The following is a 21,189-nucleotide window of genomic DNA, read 5'->3' on the forward strand; positions in this document are numbered from 1 at the left end:
TGTAGGATGGCTAAACCCACCTCTCTGTAAATGTGTGGGGGGCAGGTGTCGTCAGGTGATCCAGACTTGACACGTACAAGAAGGTCAGACAAGGTTTTTATGTCGATGGGAGGAAGGGTATCTAATATAACAAGATTGTGATAGGTGTCATCCAGAGGGACAGGGGTAGGGAGGTTAAGTATACTCTGGTTTATGGTAATGATTTTGTCTATAAAGAATACATTTAAGGAGTCACAGAGCTCTTGTGTAGGAGTAACAGAGGGAGTTGTTATTTTACTGTTGCAAAGATCATTCACTATATTGAACACATCTTTTGATTTGTTCTGTGAGTTTAAGATTTTTTCTGAGAAGTAGTTAGTTTTCTGTTTTAGAATAGATTTTTGATAATTCTTCTGAGCCAAGCAGTAAGTCGCATTGTCATGTGGTAGATACCTAGTCCTCCACTTCCTTTCTTTTTGACGTACTTCGAGTTTTAGAGTCTTCAGTTGTGGAGTAAACCATTTATGTGCGTCGTTAGGGCGTGAGCGGGGGAAATTCACACAAGGTGCATGAATATCGGCTGCCATTTGGAGCCAGTGTGAGAAGGTCTCCTCCATGATGTCAATATCTTTAGTCATAGAGGGCAGGGTAGTGGCCAAGGTGTCCAAAAAAGCTGGTGTGTTAATGCCCTTCCATTTCCTAATTTTTCCACCCGCCCGAAATGGCTGTTTCGTGCTCCCGTCAATAGTGAGTGTAAAATGTATAAGGAAATGTTCAGACCAAATACAGGGAACTATGTAGGGAGTGGATAGTGATAGGTTGTAGGACCATATTTGATCTAGGCTATGGCCTTTCTCGTGGGTGGAAGAGTGAATGTGTTGGGTTAAATTCAAATCCGAGAGTAGGTCCTTATGTTCTGCTGCCTGAGGGTCCGCCTCAGTGTCATCGAACCAGAATGGGATCAACAGGGGCAGTAGAAGTTCTGGGAGGGGGCTGCTTGCTCCCTTCCCCTTATTTTAAACAAATGGTTTCAGGTATGAGGTTCTAGGGGCCCTAAAGGCTTGGTGAGGGGTCTTTGCACCCTGGCAGGGGCTTGGCTGCAGTAGGGGGTTATTCGAAAGCCTGTCCGCAGGTCAGGCCCTCCTGACAGCCCCATGCCACGCATGGCCAAAGTCTGTGTGCAGCAAGCATTGCCTTACAGCAGTGGGTTGGATTTACATATGGTTATAAAATATTACTTTACATTAAAACATAACTAGAAATTCACTGAAGAAACACAAAGGTTAAAGTGACTATAAAGTTAGGTGAAAATTTTGAGTGACAACGTAACGTTTTAAACTAAAAAAATACACAGAAATTCATCAGTTATAGGTATCTCTAGTAAATGTAACCAATGCCCTAAGGTAACTATAACCTGCGCCCTCACCATGCACAGCCAATTACACTACATATTACATCACTCATGACATGCTCTATAACACCATTGATGAGATTACTGCAACATCTGAAATAACACCATTGATGAGAAGACTGTGCATGGTGGGGTTATAGTCACTTTGGGCAGAAGTTACCAGTTACAAGTTACTAGAGTTAACTATAACTGGTAAAGTTCAGTGTTTTTTTGAGTTTAGAACTTTGTTCATCTAACTAAAATATCACTTAAACCTTTGTTTTTGTCAGTAAAAAATAAATATTTATATTATGATACATATCTATCTCTCTCTCTCCATATATATATATATATATATATAGGGTATGTGGTGCTCGTAAATCGAAATGCGCAGCAACAGCAGCAGCAATCGCCGTCGATCCAAACAAGAGCAGCGAGACCCAAAGAAAGTGCAAATAGTCTTTTTATTGAGTGCTAGCCCAGCACCAGTCCGCCATATATATATATATATATGATGTGTGTATGTTATGTGGGTGTGTGTATGTGTGTGTGGGTGTTCGTGTGTGTGTATGTGTGTGTGTGTGTGTGTGTGTGTGTGTGTGGGTGTGTGTGTGTGTGTGTACTCCAGTGCAAAGGTCAAATTAGTGTTTCTTACCGCAGTACAACAAAAGTAACATTAGAAAAACACAAACAAAAACACTTTCTACCTCCTCGCAGATTGCATGCAGCAATTACTTTACACATGGAAACAACTCTCATATCTCCTGAGTGCAATATTTTCTACTGCACAAATGTTACCTCTTGCATCCTGGTTGTGGTTACATACATTTGTTAAAACACGCACTCGTGCAGAAATGCTATGGCATGAACTCTATATGCAGATGTACAGGGTACAATATTCTATTTATAACTGTTGTTGAGAAAGGCGAGGGGCATCCTAAGTCATGCCCCCTCCCCACACTGACTAATTGTATTAAATAGCATAATACACTCTGCACATTTGCCCTGTATACAATTTTTACATATATATCATGTATATATAAATACATATATGTGTGTGTGTTTTTTTTAATCTGTGTTGTTTACATGTATATATTTAACCTACTTATATAAGATATTAAGTAACATTAAGCGCAGTCGTGATTACCGGCCTTCTTATGTTTGATGATGTCCAGAAAATCCATGGATGACTGATGCTTTCACCATGCTAAAATCGGATTTCTGTATTTTACTAATCCCTGGTACAATCAGTTTCTCTCTCCCTCTCATCCAGTCTGCTCTAAGAAGCCGGAGTGCACAGATGTCCTGTGCTCTGAAAAATCTACATTTTACATCAGGCATGCTGTTGCCGAAATCGGCGAAAACTGGGGTGCTGCGGCTCGTTGCTTAGGTCCCAATGTCGACTTTTTGACTGCAGGGCGCGTGGACTTTTCTTCTGCAGTTTAGGGCAGAGTACAAGCCTGTCCCTGGTGGAGAGCTCCGTTCTGATTGGTCTGCGGGCCGGGACGCTGTCTGACTGCTGAGTCCGGGATCCTGGGGATATTGCAAGGAATGTCAGGGTTCAACGTATGGATCTTTCTTTCAATGTTTTGGAAAGTTGTCGGGGAACTGCCTTTCATTGCGGAGAACAATGCAGCCATGATGGTGGACTGGTAAGTGCTGCGGGAGTTGTCTTTCTTCATAAATAACGTTTATTTCGTATTCTGGCGTCTTAATTGGGGCGGCTTGCTTAAAAGAATGCTATGTACGTATGCAGGTGTTTGTTATGTCTTCGTGTGTGAGCAAGTGTGTGCTCACACCATAGCGCCTGTATGTTAATTTCTGGTGTAAAAACAGCAAAACCAAAGAGCAGTTCGCACGATCACTTTAGAGAATATCGCAAGGAAAAATAATGTTTTTTTATATGCCCTGACAGTTTCCTTTCCTTCATAATCACGTTTCCAGCCAATCCTCTTCAGCCCGCATTTTACAGCAAGTTATTACAGTATCTACTACATACAATATACGTTCATATGCAGTTCATAAGGGACGTAAAACTTCATCCACCCATCCATCATCTTTGTACGCCAGTCATCCATCCATCCATTCGCCCACCCAAACCCTAACCCACCTACCCATCCATCATCTCTGTACACCAGTCATCCATCCGCCCACCCAAATCCTAAGTCACCCACCATTCCATCCATCATCTTTGTACGCCAGTCATCCATCCATCCATCTGCCCACCCAAACCCTAACCCACCTACCCATCCATCATCTTTGTACGCCAGTCATCCATCCGCCCACCCAAATCCTGAGTCACCCACCATTCCATCCATCATCTTTGTATGCCAGTCATCCATCCATCCATCTGCCCACCCAAACCCTAACCCACCCATCCATCATCTTCGTACGCCCGTCATCCATCCGCCCACCCAAATCCTAAGTCACCCACCATTCCATCCATCATGTTTGTAGGCCAGTCATCCATCCATCCATCTGCCCACCCAAACCCTATCCCACCCACCCATCATCTTTGTACGCCAGTCATCCATCTGCCCACCCATATCCTAAATCACCCACCCATGCATCCATCCTCTTTGTATGCCAGTCAACCATCCATCTGCCCACCCAAACCCTAACCCACCCACCCATCCATCATCTTTGTATGCCAGTCATCCATCTATCCATCCGCCCACCCAAACCCTAAACCACCCACCCATCATATTTGTACGCCAGTCATCCATCCATCCATCCATCCATCCGCCCACCCAGACCCTAACCTACCCACCCACCCACCCATCCACCCATGCATCCATCCATTTGCTTCAGTACCGTGCTCTCTTTTTATGTGTGTGTTTTCGACCTCACCCACCGCCCGCCTCTGTCACATTAACAGAGATGGCAGTGCAGCTAAAAATAAACGCATTGCATCTGGAATATCCTCACAGTATTAGTCCGCTAACGCCTCTTATCTCGCGGCCTCTGAGGTCCTTTTTTTAGCCTTACCGACACAGCAACAGGCTGCCAAGCGGTCTTGACACCTTTCGGGAGTGTTAGCGACTTAAATAGGAAAGCCTCTAATGTCGTCACCGGGGTTTCCGTCCCCTGGCCTCCATTACGCATTAAACCTCAGCTCATGTTTTTGGAGACACGCCCTGTCCAAAGCGAACACGGGAGCAGCACTGCTGGCCTGTGACTTTTTGCAATAAGGTATACTTGTGAAACAGGAATTTGAATACACTGCCTTTTTAGTGACCCTTTTGTGGTGAAGCGGTAGCTTTAGCCCAGAGAACATCTGAAAACAGCAGAGTTATATAAGCTGCCAAATCCACGCTGATCCCGAGCGCGTCACTGGATGCTTCCTTCCGCCCTCCCAGCCTGGGCTCAGTGAGTGCAGGGCAGCCTCGTCCTGGGAAAAATCTCTTAAAGGATGATCAGGACATGGCCCGGCTGGATTACTGCTCCTAGGCCAACTAATTCCGCCACATCTGGCTACTGCACATCCTGCTTCAGAGCACAGCTGGGTGCGTTTGGTGGATGTCTCCTTTTTTAGTGTGGGTTTATGGCTGATCAGTACAACTGTCAACTATGGTACCAGGAACTGGGATGAAAGGGTCTTGGGTTTTTCTTAGATACACCAAGCGGGTCATCGAGGTAAAAAATATATATATTTTTTTTATTTAAGCCAAAATCTTCTGGTGGTGCATTGTCTAAGACTATGGACGGTGAGGGCCCCTTAAATGCAGTTGAGTTTTTGCCAAGTTCCACTAAAACTGTGGTTTTTACCTCAAAAGCTCCAAGTGGAAAAAAGTCAGATTTTGTGACGCTAAAGGCGCTTCATCAGTTGGATAGATTTGCAGCCGCACTCTATTCCAGGATCTTCTTTCAGATTTAGTCACTTTTTTGGAAGTCAAAATCCTTAAGCTGAGCAAGACTGGAAGTTGTACCCAGGCAGTGCTTTAAAAGGGTAAGTTCCTTTACAGCAGCATCCCACTGAACGGGGAGTCAGTGGAGCATAAAGCTTACAGTGTGACTAACCAGGTTTTCTTTCTCACCTAGAATGGGATATTCACAGGAAAGCCTCAGCACTATGTTCCTGCCCACAAGGCGTGGAAGAAAACTCCCACTTTTCTCTACCTGCTATAAAAGTTGTTTCTAGGCAGTCCTGCAGCTAGTAGATCCTCAGGGAAAGTTTTTAAACACAGAGTCTTCCTCCAGTTAGGTCTCCTGCAGGGTCCAGTCATCTGTGCTCAGCTTGGCCCTCTTGGAGTCAGGAATCCGCTGATCTATGTCACTGGAGCAGTCGAAGAGGAGGTCAAACATGTCACCTTTGGTAGCATTTCCAGTGTTTCAGTGCCACCAGAAGTCAGGAGTCCTTGAAAACGTCGTCTTCTTCGAGTAGGAGCCAGGAGTGTTCCTCCAGCATGTCCTTCCTTACTTGGGGTCTTCCCAGGCCCCGGAATGTTCTGAGGAGGTGGTGGTTTGTTTGCCAGATTTATCCTTTGCACTAAAAAAGGACTGCAAATATTCTGCCACCCAATCCTACTTATTTCCTCACTGCCCACCTTCTCCTTGTGCAGTACTTCCTCTTTGTCTTACTGCAGAATTACTGAGGAGCCCCTGTTGCAATTTGGTAGAACCCTTAGACCACTCGCCAAGCCGTTTTCTGCTCCTTATGAATTCTCCTATTTAGATGAGCTCTCCACCCAACTGACAGAGTCCAAACAGTCTCTTTCCCCACTGTGAATGAACCCTGACTTTCTAGGAAGGTCCTGGGAATAAATAGGAACAGCCCTCCTTGGCAGCTTCAAAACAATGAATAATGCATCGTATTAGAACATTGGAATGTTGAGCGCTGCATTGAAGACAATGACATCAACATTCCAATGTTTGTTCACATCTGTTGCTGTGAACAAAGGTCGCACGGACCCCAATGGGATTTCAACCCCCTCGGGCTCTGTGAGGACTCTGTTTTTACGAAGTAGAATATTCTGCCCTCTAGGTGCGGAATGTGCTAATAATAGCTTAGAGCCCTCCGTAGCGGGCTCTATCGAACTTAAAGGCCCGCACCCTTGTTAAAGGCCCTCCGAAGCGATGGAGCAGGCTTGTAATGGCTGTTAGGGCTGGCTACATCGGACTCTGAGGCTATATTTGTTTATGCTAGAATCCTGCCCTTTTCTCTGAAACTTTACCAAATCTTGGCCATGGTCTTTGTCCTGTCCCACGACCCCAGATCTCACCACCCAAACAAATCAACCATGTGTCGCGAGCGCTTAGTGACGGTTGTGGTTGTCAGCCACACCCTTCTCCTAGTGCCTGTGGTCCAGTGCACATTTTACACTGCACAGTGACCTCTGCAAACCGAAGACACTGCACAAGGCCTTTCTTTGCAAGCTGTGCATGGTACTGTTTGCATGTAAATGGCCACGTGCCCTCTTAGTTTTTTGTTTTTTTTAAAAAGCAACAATTATTTTAAAGTTCATTTATTGCCACCAGTGGTGACTATTCCATTTTCACAGCACTACGAGTCGTCTGCAGTTCGTGACCTAGAATAGCAGATTGTACAGCACATCCCATGATTTCTTTAAAGTTAGCTTTCAAAACGTTTTTCAACTCTCATGGATGTTTCATCAATCCCTCATTTTAGGGGGCTGCTACCCTCATCCGTACAATAACTCCTTGATATTTATCCTGTGGATATTTCCCAAACTGCTTGCTTAGTGTATTGTCAAATTGAGCAAAACATTCAATATGTGAACAATTCTCATGCAGTGAGCCATGCAAAGCATAGTAGGAAACCCATATTTCCGAATTAATTACATTTCTTTTTCTGCTCTAATCCTGTTCATGGATGGAAACTTTCTGGGAGATTCTTTTAAATAATGAAACTTACAAGTATGTTGATTCACCAAAATTCCAGGGATAGTTGAAGTAACATATCACTCTCATTTTCACTTCCGGCACAGACAGGAAAGACAACATACAGCCTTTGACCTTATTCGTAAGTGATGACACATGACCTTAACTCGGAGTCCTTTACCATAACTGACATTGCTGAAAGGTCCATAAAAACTACATGATTAATTTAACACACCCAGATAAATGCCAATTTAAGGCATCATCTAACATTTAAATAGTGCGCTGAAATGATATACCAAGGGAATAATAAATTTTTCTTTCTGTATAACAGGAAAAGTTCTGTGTTTGAAGAGGAGGATATAGTAGCACAAGAAACAGAACACTGGAAACACAAATTTGTTAGACCACAAACTGTCAAGATGTAATTGTTCTTCTAGTGAATAGCTCAGTGACAAATGTATTGATAAATCAATAGCAGTTATGGTCACCTTTATTAATTGGCACAGACAATATATTGGCTGTGGACTATGCTATTGCCTTCAACTAGTTCTTATTGTAATACATGTTGTTTTAGCTTAAACAAGGAAATACGGCAAGATGATCATGTCCTGTAGAGTAATACCCTTTATCTGGAAGTAGTACACCCTTGAGGTTGGGGCCAACTACACCTCTTCAAATTGTCAGGTTAACAGATGAGTGCAAAGTGTACCTACCCAGAGTTCAAGGTCTAATAATAATCTTGTGGAGTCTCTTAGAAAATTATTTTATAAATAAAGTTGACAAGTTTAGCCTTTATCTTTTCTCCTCTGAAATTTATTTTATTCTCCTCAAGTGTTCTCATAAATTACGTTGCTTTTGTTAAACAATTTTGGTTATTGCCATTTTTCACGAGATGCTTTCAAGTTGTGCAAAAACATTTTTTGGGTTGCACACATTCTTTATGAGCCATATCCAAAGTAAGAGAGTGTGGTGGAATTTATTACAATCATGATCTTCTTTTTCATAAGTGGACCAGTTCTTTAGTGGTTCACAGCCCTTTAACACCAGCCAACACTCGTTTCGCCCCCTATGTGGCTGTGATGCCTGGGGCATTTTTAAGGCTGTAATGTTGATGGGAGCATAAGTATAAATTCATCTATTATATAAATTCTACAGTGTATCCACCCCTATAAGTGAAAAAGTATTTTCCCTTTTTGACACTCAACATACATAGCCTTGATAGTAAGCATATTGAGAGTGACAGTAAGATTTTAGCATCAATGTGGCATCCATTTATTTTCCCACCATAGTGCTCTTACATGCTTCAATTACTTTCATGCTCAGATTAAAGATTAAAATGTGTCGATCTTATTGTGTCTAGCACTTGTATGCAAGTGTTTTTGTCCTTATTTTTCTCAAATGGTAGCCATTGGTATAAAAAGAAGTAACATTTGTACAAATCAAAAAATAAGGTAAAAGTAAAGGTAAACATAGAAAATAAAAATTTAAAGTAAAAGTTAAGATAGAGCCCTGGCTGTTTCAGTGTGTGGGTTTGCATAGTTATTAATAAAGCAGTAATAGTTTTATCTCAAATAAAATATGGTTAAATCCTCCAATTAGGTGAGAACATTATGGTGGGCGATGAATCACTTGTTCTAGGAAATAAGTTGTATTTTTTATTCGAGTAAAACGATTATAATTCATTAGCTAAGAAGCTTTTTTTAAATAATAATATACATGACATGAGGATGATCTTTGATGTAGCGATGATGGAAATGCGATTTTATGCCCAAAAAGTTCCCCAGAATGTAATGGTAGCCGCCATGTTGGACTACGGATAGACACTTTTTATTGTAGATAGTTTTAACCATTACCTATACTGTGAAGGGAAGGTTTTGGCAATGTACCTTAGTTAATGTATGATAGCTCCTAAAGCATTATGCATAAGGTGGTGCAGTGCTCGGAGCTAATGGTAATTTTCTCGAGAAATAGTGGGTTCAACTTCTACATAGTTTTTTTCAAGGACTCAATTCTGAGCTATTGCCTTATTGGGAGTCATGAGTTACATGGGTACCTCACGTAATTCTCGGACCTAAAAGCCTTGTACGGTTATAGCAATAAATATATTTATTCCTTTAATTATTTTGTGCGCAGACATTAATTATGCATACCCTGGGTGGGTACTTAATGTCTCCAATATCCAATATTCAATAAATCTATAGTTATGGTAATAGATCTAATTGTTATTTTGTTTGTAGCCAACCGCTGTGCTTACCCATGTATGCCCATACTCAAGATATTCAAAATATTTACAAAGTGGACTATTAAATAGCATTCAAAAACATTGTTACAAGACATAGTTACATACATGGGGGCTTATTTACAAGCCCATTGTGTAGCCAATGCCTCACATTTTTTGATGCCCCGCTGGCGCAATGGGCTTGACCATATATACAAGGCCACTTAAAGCCACCCTACGTGACTTTTCATGGCCTTATGGCCCCTTTCAAAAATTACTCTGCGTGAAAGGGACGCTCCCTGCATGTTGCTGTGAGTGTTACCACGTGACATCCATGGTACTTGGCACATTCCCAGACTTACAATATTTTGTAAAACTGGGAATGTGTCAAAAGTCTACACCTCTCCAGGGGAGGTGTAGGAATGGCGCAATGAGGAGAAATTGTTTTATTTCTCCTAGTTTTTAACTCATTCCCGATCTGTGCTGCATTCTGCAGCACGCATTGAAGGAGGAACATGCTTTCAATTATTGTTTTTGTGCAGGAAAGTGTCCCTTCCTGCACAAGAACAATCACATGGTAGTCAATTGTGTGCCAGCGCATGCTAAAGCACAGGGATGCATCTTAAAGCACAGGGATGTGACGTATTGTTGTTAATACAACGCACACCTGTGCTTTGAAAATGACGCAGCATGGTGCAGCTAAATGGCTTGTGGTGCAGTGCTGCATCATTTTCTTGTAGATGAGGTCCTTGGTGTCTAATGTTCATAGCCATTAAATCCATATTGAAATCAAAAATATTTTGGAGCAATTTCACCTCGTTCATTTGAACATTTGAGTTCCACACAATTCATTGTTAATGCTAACTGGTAAAGATACTGAGATATCATTTAAGATCCTTGCTTCATTGTCATGGGATTCATTCTAAGATCTTCTTTCGATTGGTTCCATATAATTTAGAAAAGCCAATTATGTAGTTCTGCGTCTTTTTGTGTAGTCCCCTGTTGACCGTGTCATATTTAAGTATCTGTTCACTTTCTCGTCTCCAGAGTCTCAGTACCACATTTCTTCCTCTAGGAAAACAGTTCTATATGCAAATTGAGTCAAAACAAAACATACTGGTACTTATTGTTTGTTGTTTATCTGAAAAAAAAACATTGTAGCTGTTTTATAATAAATTTAGCCAAGGGGGCACTCCATGAGAGATACATGGGCGTTCCCATGGAACCACCCAAAGTTTTTGATGCAAAACCCTATCTACTAACAATAATAGACAGGGTTTTGCACCCAAAAATAATATCTCTTTGAGGCAGGCATAAAAAGGAGAAATGTTTTATTTCCTCTAATTCCACCTAAAGTTTGTTTAGGCATAGTATTTTGTACTGGAATGGCACTGTTCTGCTGTCTCCCTCTCACACAGCCAGCTCAGAAAATTTGGTGACTGCACTGAGCTGCATGACAACTTAGGGATGCTCTGTAATGGAACAGTGTTGACACTTCTTAACGGATGGGGACACACAGATACTTCTTGAATGGGCCCAAGCCCTTAATTGAACAGTGTCAGTAGTTCCTAGCAGGTCTGCTTGGCTCGTAATCAGATACTCAAAAGAAATGTCATATTTTCAATGAGAAAGAGCAAGCACGTCTCATAGAGGCCTAGATATATTAATTTGCACCATACAAGCTCTTGTTATCAGGGCTGTTGTAGTTAAGCTGGGCTGTAAAAGGTCTCATCTGGCCATGGCTCCTTTCCCCTTGATGTTAAAGTTCTAAAACTTGACAATAGTAGTGTCACTTTTTTATGGGCAGTTTGAGTACTTTCAATAGGACTGTTATTTGTTCAATGGGCCAGTTCCATCTCTGCTCAACAAGGCGGCTGGCATTTGATTGATCCTACACTAGGGCTCGTCAATTTTTAATATTGCTACACTTTCAGCAATAATAATAATACTAATAAAGATATTTGTATAGCAGGCAGCTAACCCGGATGGGGTGTCCCGGCGCTACTACGGAGAACAGTAGCGAAAGTGTTCAGTATATATTTAGTCATTGCGACTAAAGAGCCAGGTTTTCAAGGCCTTTCTAAATTCCTGTTCGGACTGCAACGCGCGCAATTGAGGAGGTATGTTATTCCAGCATTTAGAGGTCCCCACCTCGAATGTCCTTCCCCCCATTCTGGCCTTTGCAAACCCGGGGGTGGTAAGGTATTGTTTATGGTTAGACCTAAGTGATCTGTTCTGCTGGTAAGGACAAAGTCTCTTCCTCAAGTAGTTGGGCCCCCTACCTTGAAATGCCCGAAAGGCAAAAGTAAGGTCCTTAAATTCGATGTGCTTGGCCACAGGTAGCCAATGCAGCTGTCTCAGGTAAGGGGAAACACACAAAAGAGTGCTATACAGCAGCAATCTGTCGTCCACAGTCCTCCATACATACAGTACTGCATGAGCAGCAGTATCCCTCAAAACCACAGGAACAAAAATATGCAACACAAGACAAGCCTCCCTTACACACAGAACAAGTACAATACATGCAGCAGGGTAAGCTACAATCACAAAAGCAGACAAGATAAATCATGGTTAGCATCAGTGCACGTTTCCCACAAGCACAGAGGTACCGCACATGCTGTGTCAGGGAAAGGTTTACACAAACACACACAGAAACAATATAAATAGAAAAGGCAACATTAATACAAGCTTTTTCAATCGCAGGTGCAGAAAATATCTTCAGGCTTCTCAGTGTAAAGGTAGTGAGTGCGAAATCTACTATGAGTATGCAGAGATCTATCACCAGAACTTCACATAAGGACACCTGAGACAGTCAGACCACAGCAAGCAATCTAGGGAGAAGCCATGGTTGCTCTTTCATAAGTGCTTTCACTGCAAGTGTCCAGTGATGGCTACTCTAAAGGAACACTGACCACAGCGTCATCAGCATCTATAATGAAGGGGTGTGGTGCAGCGTCCAGGGCAGTTGACTTCAGAGCACAGGGCTCACGGTTTGATCCCCGGCTCCAGCGGCAGATCAGCTCAGCACCATGTGACTCTGGGCAATAGCTCACTTGGGGGCAGATTTACAAGACCCTTGCGCCTCTTTTAAGCCGCCGTTGCGTCACTTTTGTGACGCAGCAGCGGCACAAAAGATGCGCCATGGTGCGGGATATTTACAACGTGACGCATCTGGGAGATGCGTCACGTTGTAAAGCCCTGCGCCATAAGGAGGCGCAGGGGGGGGTGTTCCTGCGCAGGAACTCCTCCTAAAAGTGGCTGAGTGAAATCTACAAGATTTCACTCAGTTACTTTTAGGCCAATGCTGCGTCAAAACCCTGCGCCTGCTTGAAGCAGGCGTAAGGCTTGACACAGCATTAGAAGAATAGGCCACCCGAGCATTGCTGGAGCTGCGACGCAACTCCAGCAATGCGCCGCCTTTACGGCACAGATGCGTGCCGCATCTGTGCCGTTTTTGCCCCATGGTGCGCCACATTGTAAATGCGGCGCATCATGGGTGGCGGAGCTGCAGCGCACAATTACTGGCGCATCCCTGCTAATTTGCAGGGATGCGCAAGTAATTGTAAATCTGCCCCTTGATTTCCACGACGGCCCCCAGTGCCTTGAGACCCCTATGGGTGAGTAGTTTGCGCTTTACAAATACCGGATTTATGATTTACGATAATGGGTGGTGTCTTGTTAACATCTCTCTTTCACTGGTCTCTTATGTTCACCCCTGGAGTTCTTCTCATCAGTGCTAAATGGAGGTGTGAGGGAGAGGAGATTAGAGGCAGCCACGGCCCGTGGAGGGAGTTTCGGTGGGGCGGAGAGGCGGGGCGGGGGAGGGGCAGGGTGGGGGGCGCTAAAAACCAGAGTATGGATAATTGAAGGTAAGTAAACAATGTAATTAATAAAACAAATTTCGTAGCGCGCCCTCCATCGCAAAATGTGATGCAGGGTGCTCTACGAAATTCGTTATATTTATTAAATTGTTTACTTACCTTCAATTATCCATACTCCGGTTTTTAGCACCCCCCCCCCCCCCCACCCTGCCCCTTCCCCGCCCCGCCTCTCCGCCTCACCAAAACTCCCTCCACAGGCCGTGGCTGATTAGAGGTGATGCATCTATGGAGTCATATTTCTGGCAATGTGGGGACGGAAAAAGGCAATGGCGGCAGCTTTTTGCGTCTGGAAAATGAGAAAAAGCCAATGTTGCAGCACAACTGAGCAGCCCATCCCGTCCATGTTGAAGGGAAGCTCTGGCGCCTTACACTTTGGCGAGTTGAACTATTACATTATTTGCGGTGCTTGCTGATCATCACATAACGCACAGCCCCCATCTATGACTATGGAATCTGTCTATGCACACTGGTGACGCACTCCACATTGAGGCAGTGCAACTGCATCTTTTTTACATTTGAATCAGTATTCCGGATGCATAATAAAATGCCACTTAGGCCTAGTACGTTTCTGAGGTGAAATAGTTGTTATGCACATGTTTCTTTTCTTCTACACAAATCATGTTTGAGAAAAGCCAAATGGCGCCCACATTGCCTAGATAAGTCATCATACATGGTACAATGAAAAAAGGAGGCAGCAGTGTCCTGTGATGTTCTTTTCTGTAAAGAAGGGTGAGCACTGATCACTATTAAATAAATGATAAAAGCAGCTCCATAGCAGCAAAACATGCGCGTGACATATCTAACCTGTGCTCGTGCTGATGTTTTCTGTCCCCACGGTGTTCCCAATCAAATGGTACTGGTTGAGCCTGGAGCCATCTTCCGCCACAACCACTGATTTGTGTGTTGTATTTGTCCATTCGTACATCAATTCCGAGTTTGGGTAAGCATCTGCAAGACAAAGTGTAGGAAGTATAAAACAACCTGTAATTTTAGAAAATAATTTCTAATGATCTATTAGTTTAAACAGTTACAGTGCTGAGCAGAAAAGGTATGCAGTGCTATCTAAAATGTACGATGAAGAAAACAACATAGAACGTTACGATTTGACTGTCTCCCTTGTTATTATCTTTAATTTGTGTGGGTTTTTCCATTCACAGCCACCGTTAGAAGATTACTTTTTTGATTCCGCGTTTTCTGGAAACAAGTTTTCGTGGTTCATGCTACCCGTGTCCACCAGCCATCATCACAGCTTTATCCAATTATTGTAAAAGAACATGAAAGCAATAAATTATGTAGTCAGCACAATTATACATATAAAAGCACATAAAACCCCCGACAGGACAGTTAATCCAATAATGTATGCTTACATAAAAATTATTAATGGAAATTTAAAACAGTATTTTTTCCTTGTGAGGGGCTGGTTTTAAGAAAAAAAACACACACTAGAGCAGGCCAAGGTGAATTAAGATGCTGGAGAAATTGCAGTGCAGACTTACATCAGACAAAACCAGATTTTCTTAACATAGGAGTTAGAATTCATTTAGTATACACAGCATACATTTTACAGAAAAAGGTAAAGTGCAGTAATGTTTGAGTAGAATATTCATCACATGGAAAGATCCTGATAGTAGACCTGTCAAAATGGCCTAGAGGGAAGCAGAAATAACTTCAAATAATTCCAAACCTAAATTTATTAAGGTACAATCTCAGGTGTTAGCCACCATATCCAAATTCGGTTCCACTACCACATTTGTGCAAATCATAAGTTACTCTAAATGTGTGCTCTTGGTTAGCTCCACAGCTTTCCTAGCTCCCTTTCCTAAAAGTAAAGAAGTTGCTTCAATTCATCCTCTGTCATTGCTCTTTAGGTCCCAGGGATTCGAACAAATTGAAGGCCTGCCTGCCTTATTGGTTGTTAGCTGTTATAGGCAAGCCAAGGAATCCGAGATCCTAGAACACAAGACAGGCAATTCTCAATGACTTCCCTGTTTAAAATGGCCTGGGGTTTGCACCTATTCCACCACCACACAAACAAAGAGGCAAAATTAATTGAATATTTTAGATGCGCAAAGCCCATGCCCCGTGAACAGCATAAGTAGAGCAACTAACTGGTAAACCCAAGATATGTTGCAGACATTATTCGCCTCTGTCTGCTGGAATCCACACCCCTGAACCATAGGTTAGAACAGGAATACCTTTCTTTTTGTGCACCTGTAAAAGTGCGCTAATCTGTTTCTTTCCATAGAGACTCCAAGTTAAATAAGAAGCCAACAGCATTTGTGAATCTCGGTACGCGTTTCGATAGGCAAGGAGGGCAAGACCCTTGTTCATCAAAGGTTACACTTAAATAGGTAAATTCATGAGTTCCAGATATGGGCACATCATTTATGGCTAGACTAAGGGACTTGAGATTCTTAGGTCCACATGCCATAACAAAAGTTTTAGTTAAGTTGGTTTCAAGATTTAGGTTGCCTATAAAGTCAACAAACATATCCAGTAGAAGTTTGAGCCTATTAGAGGTTCTGGTCAGCAAGACAGCATCGTCTGCTTAGAGTAATACATGAACATACTTACTCTTAACCATTGGCATATCCTTCCCCCCCTATTTAGGATGGCCTTGAGCACATTAATATATAGAAAAAATAGGCAGGTACACACCCCTGTCTCGGCCCCAGGGATAGTCTAGAGGTATTCACCGCTCAACGCATATTTGGCGGAGGCTTCAAGATCACTGTGAAGAGCATTTAAAAAACACAACATCTTGCTCGACCTCCAAGCTCTCCAGGATTTCCCACAATTTGCATCTCACTACACTTTTGAAGACAGTTTAAAGGTCCATGACTGCCAGGTAGATGAAACTGCACTTAGCGCATGTATATTTACTGATCAGAAGATGAAGAATGAGACATTGTTTCATTGTGCCTAGACCCTCACGAAATCCATACTGCACTCTAGATAGAATTTGATCATCAGACATCCAGGTGGTCAAACGGTTAATAACCAACCTATCCGCGAACTTCACGATTGAATCCAACAATGAAATAGGACGGTAACAGATAGGAGTAGCATGGTTAGCCTTCTTAAAGACAGGTACAATAATTACACAGTGCCAATAATGAGGAAATCCAGAAGCACAGGCAGCATTTATAAAGTTGGTAAGTAAATTTGACCATAATTCTAGGTAGGTTTTTTATAGGTCGCTATAGGAACCCCATATGGACCAGGGACCTGATTAGCAGGACTATTACATATGGCCTTGGCAACCTCACTCAGAGAGAAAACTATGTCAATGTGATATACGATGGTAGCACAGAAAGTCACCACTGATACACTGTTTGAAGGATTATATATTTTATAAAAGTGTTCCACCCGCAGATACGAGGTTATATTAGTACACATTGTATTTTACATGTGGGTAGACACAATATTACCATTAACTACTTGCCATCACAAAGTGGTATTTCGGAATTTGCACACACAGACAAATTTGTAGCAGTTATCAATCTGCACTTCCTGTTTGATCTTCTGCAATACCTACTTGAGGGCCTATGACAATCAGCAACCATGCCCCTATGTTTGAGATTGGCATGTACAACTTCCCTGATGCATTTGTTAGCTAGCCTGCAGGAACCTTCAAAGCATGTTGTTTGTGCATGACCTCTAGGCCTCTGTGATATCATTAGTGCTTCCCTGGTTACAGATCCCAATCTAACAGAGACCTGGGTTTTGCTCGGAGACTTCCAGGAACAAGTAAGACAGCATATTATCAGGGCCAAATGGTGTACAGAGAGTTTCCATAAAAGCTCATCCATGTTAACCATGCACCACACGAATCTTGTCCCCTGATCCTAAGTAGATAAGGTTCCAGGGGCACCCTCTACCCTCCTTGAGCATTTCACTTGTCCCTGTACAGTGATGATTAGAGGGTTATGTTCACTAAATACATAGTAATCTATTGATCTGTGAATGACCACATTCAATATGGACCTAGAGATAAAAATGTAATCAATGGATGTAGCTTGCCCTCACCCCTAGTCAGGTGAAAGCCATGAAGTGTGAGGGACTCACCACTCCCATAGCATTACAGAGATCAAAATCTATCAGATGGGAATAAAGCACATGCCCTCTTTGGTCCATTCCTTAAACAGCCCCTTCTATCCAGATGGGTTCAAACAGGTTAGGCCCATGCCCCAGGGGTTTATTCCCAAGTAGTTTTGCATCAACCCCCCCCCACCATTAAATTACTTCCTTTTCCTTTCTCAGCATATTTACAATCAAGTTCCACCTATTAACTCAACAGAGCTACAATATTGAGACTATTCTTATCAGTAAAATTGTAATTATAAAAATGAATACAAATAACACTAACATTTCTTGGCCAGCACAATTTAAAAGCTTGGATTAAGCTGCACTTATGAGAAATAGGGGAGATGGTACAAGGCAGACTTATCCTAAACCAGGCGGTAAGCACAGCCTGGGCCTGTCCGGCTGCCTCGCGGATTGCAGGGACAGAATATCAGGATAAGCTATCACAGAAAATACCAGATATTGCCCAAGTTTTCCGCATTCAAATGATTTCATACAGCTTGATATATATCACCAAATTTTCTATCCCTGGTTTAATTTATAGGCCAGCTATGTTCCAGCTGAATATTTTGATTACACTAGATACAGCTGCTACGACCAGCAGAGGACTGTTTTGTGGTAACTACCCCAGTCCATTTACTTATATTGGACATACTAACGGTAGTCAAAGTAAAGGGTCGAGGATGACACCTCGATCCACCCTCCTCTTGTCAATCATTATCAGGCAGATCAAACAGCACTGAGTACCTTTTAGATATAGGTAATGCATATCTTTAAAGGGCGGAAGGCTGCCTGGCTTCAAGCCCCTCTGGTGCATCCAACAAAGCCATCCTAAGGTATCAGTAAAAATAAACCAGCGATAAAGCCGTAACCCCAGATGCCGAGGCGGATCTACAAAAAGGGGCCTGCGGGAAGTCACTACTAATAGATGGATTATTAAAATTGTAAACAATGCAATCCTTGGCCACAAAATGTAAATGTAAAGGAATTTATATAGCGCAAATCACCGAGCGGTTTCTAAGCGCTTGCTTAGGGAACCTGTCCTGGTATTCCCCTGTGAGATAACCCCGGCAGGGTATCCGCAAGGTGAAAGCCAGGCATCCCGCCGCAAGGGGCCGTTGTGGAGATTAAGCAAGCTATTGCCCAGAGTCGCAGAGTGTGAACCCGTGAATCGAGTAGGCACCGGAGCGAGAATTGTCGAGTCCATGGACATTTTTTTTTTTTTTTAAGACTCAAGACCCCGCCGAGCCGGGAATTGAACCCTGGTCCCGGGCTGACCTCTGCTTCCAGGTCTGCCTCCTCTAACCAGTGAGCCACACTTCTCCACAGTACAAGACCCACCCAATCCACTCCTCTTGCAGAAAGATTAAAAACATACCCTTGTACCTAACGTGGGTATGAAAGCAATGTATGGCCTTGTTAATTAGCCGCGGTGTCATCTATGTCACATGCTGGCCTAGACTAGGAACATTTGTCGGAATCACGACAAACGGACAGGCAGCATGTGGCCAATGGCAGGTAATTGTCCTACTGCCTTCTCCCTTTAAAGCATCGTGTGGTGCACTACTAGAGTCCCTTACATACTCTGCTGAATTATTTCTACAGTAATCCCTAACATGCACTACTGGATTGACATGCCCACAGAACCTGTGGTAGCACCAACTTTAGGGTAAGTGAAGGTCCCTTAGTAGAAGTTACAGTACAGATCCCTTGCTCCTGCAGTCTTAGAGCCACAGAGGCATTAGACACTGAGGACTGTACAACAGCTGAATTCACAACAGTGGGGCAGATTTACAAGCCCCTTTCAACACTTTTGCACAGCTGTTGCGTCACTTTTTGTGACGCAGCAGCAGCGTAAACAATGTGCGATGTTGCTGCCCAATTACAATGTGACGCATAAAGGGAGATGCGTCACCTTGTAAAGCCCTGCGCCACATTATACCTGCGTCAGGTATATTGTATGCAGGGTGGGCGTTCCCACGAAGGAAAGGCTTGTAAAAGTGATGCAGTGAAATCTACTAGATTTTACTGCGCCACTTCTAGGAAGCCACTGCGTAAAAACCGTATGCCTGCTTGGAGCTGATGTAAGGAGTGACGCAGTGTATTGGAAATAGGCCTCCTGTGCACTGCTGGAGTTGTGTCGTGCTTGTGACATTGCTCCAGCAATGCGTGACTTTTGCACCAAAAGATGCGTCAGAATTTCTGACACATATGCCAATCCTTTACGCCATGGTGTGTCGTATTGTAAATACTGCGCATCCATGGTGGCACAAGGGATTCACATGGAGGCGCAGGGAAACTGACGCATCTGTACAGATGCGTCCGTTTCTTGTAAATCTGCCTCAGTATGTATACTGCCTCCCCCACCTCCTGGCTAGAGTACATAAGAACTAGTTTGTGCTCAATGGATTCCAGCTGCTTAATTATCAGACTAAGATAGTCTCCCAGACTGTGCTTGAGCTTTTGAAATAACTCTTAATTGCGTCCGAATTGCCCAGAGGCCCAACGGGGGCTGATTGACTAATCTGAGGAGGGCAGACCCCTGGAACTACTCTCTAAGAGTTTGGGATTTTTGGGGTTGTCCACATGCTTTGGTGGCTTTGCCACGGACTCTGGGGCTGGAGATGACAACACAGGGTCAGTGGTGGCAGACCTGGACTCCATATGAGCCTTAGATGAAACCACAGTGATGCTGGGACTAGCCACTGACCCCAGGGCTACACATCCTATGGTGGCAGCAGGTGTCCACCTGTAATCCAAGTTTAGCGTGAGCGCCCCTCTGCCACCTGAATTTCCTTGTCTATAACCCCCACTGCCCGCCTGAAAAAGCCATCCAGGTTAGTCGTAGTTTTAGCACAATTCGGTCACGGCCCTTCTAACTTTCATTTCACCATAATGCTACAGGTACCAAGAAATTAGGACCAAGATTCAGGTGCAATATGTCTAGGTGCCAGAAATCAGGCAATCTGCCTATTAGAAAACCCAATGTGAGTCGTGTAAATAACCATAAAACATCAGAGTGAGAGAGATCACTTCCTGTCACTAATGCCTCCGATTCCTAGACCAACATCAACGAGAGTGGACACGGCCTCCTTCTGGCTCAGGCGGGCACAGACGGGCTGGGTCTTGGCACGGGCTACACCTGGGCTAATGGCCAGGTGCATCCTGTGCACATAATGCACTGTGGGTGGCCCACTGTGTCTTTCTGGGCCATTTGGAGTTAGTGCCCCACCTCCCTAGGGCTGTGGCAAGCTGGTCCTTGTGACCCATGAGTCGGACAACAAATCAAAGACCAAATTAGCAGGAGGCCTACTCAGCTTTTCTGGGCTACGTAAGGTTGGAGTTCTGCCTTCCTAGGGCTGCTGCACGTTGGTCCTGCTGGGCTGCGAGTTGGAGAGAAAAAGAACATCTGATGCTGCGGGACGTCCACTTTGCTTTTCTGGGTCACATGGGGTTAGAACCCCACCTCCCTAGGGCTGCTGCAGGCTGGTCCTGGTGGTCCGAGAGTCAAACAGCAAAAGAAAATCTTATGCTGTGGGAGTCCCGCTGTGCTTTTCTGGGCGATGTGGTGTTAGAGCCCCACTTCCCTAGGGATGTTGCAGGCTGATCCTGATGGTACGCGAGTCAGACACCAAAAGAACGTCCCATGCTGTGGGAGTCCCGCTGTGCTTTTCTGGGCGATGTGGTGTTAGAGCCCCACTTCCCTAGGGATGTTGCAGGCTGAACCTGATGGTACCCGAGTCAGACACCAAAAGAACGTCCCATGCTGTGGGAGTCCCGCTGTGCTTTTCTGG

The 21,189-nt window shown here is 43.7% G+C and overlaps 2 protein-coding genes across 2 annotated transcripts in view; one reads left to right on the forward strand and one right to left on the reverse strand.

The window, feature by feature from the left end:
- GABRA5 (gamma-aminobutyric acid type A receptor subunit alpha5) overlaps window positions 1-21,189 on the reverse strand; it is a 661,916-nt gene that overhangs the window by 231,609 nt on the left and 409,118 nt on the right. The window contains exon 7 of the mRNA XM_078658237.1: window positions 14,114-14,257. Within this exon, the coding sequence (XP_078514363.1) occupies window positions 14,114-14,257 (144 nt within the window). The remainder of the gene's footprint in view (window positions 1-14,113; window positions 14,258-21,189) is intronic.
- The window catches only part of GABRB3 (gamma-aminobutyric acid type A receptor subunit beta3), a 968,583-nt gene continuing 950,241 nt past the window's right edge, over window positions 2,848-21,189 (forward strand). The window contains exon 1 of the mRNA XM_078658235.1: window positions 2,848-3,021. Coding sequence (XP_078514361.1) covers window positions 2,921-3,021 — 101 coding nt within the window. The 5' untranslated portion in view covers window positions 2,848-2,920. The remainder of the gene's footprint in view (window positions 3,022-21,189) is intronic.

The sequence above is a fragment of the Lissotriton helveticus genome, chromosome 8 (assembly GCF_964261635.1).
Source record: "Lissotriton helveticus chromosome 8, aLisHel1.1, whole genome shotgun sequence".
NCBI classification, from domain to species: domain Eukaryota; kingdom Metazoa; phylum Chordata; class Amphibia; order Caudata; family Salamandridae; genus Lissotriton; species Lissotriton helveticus.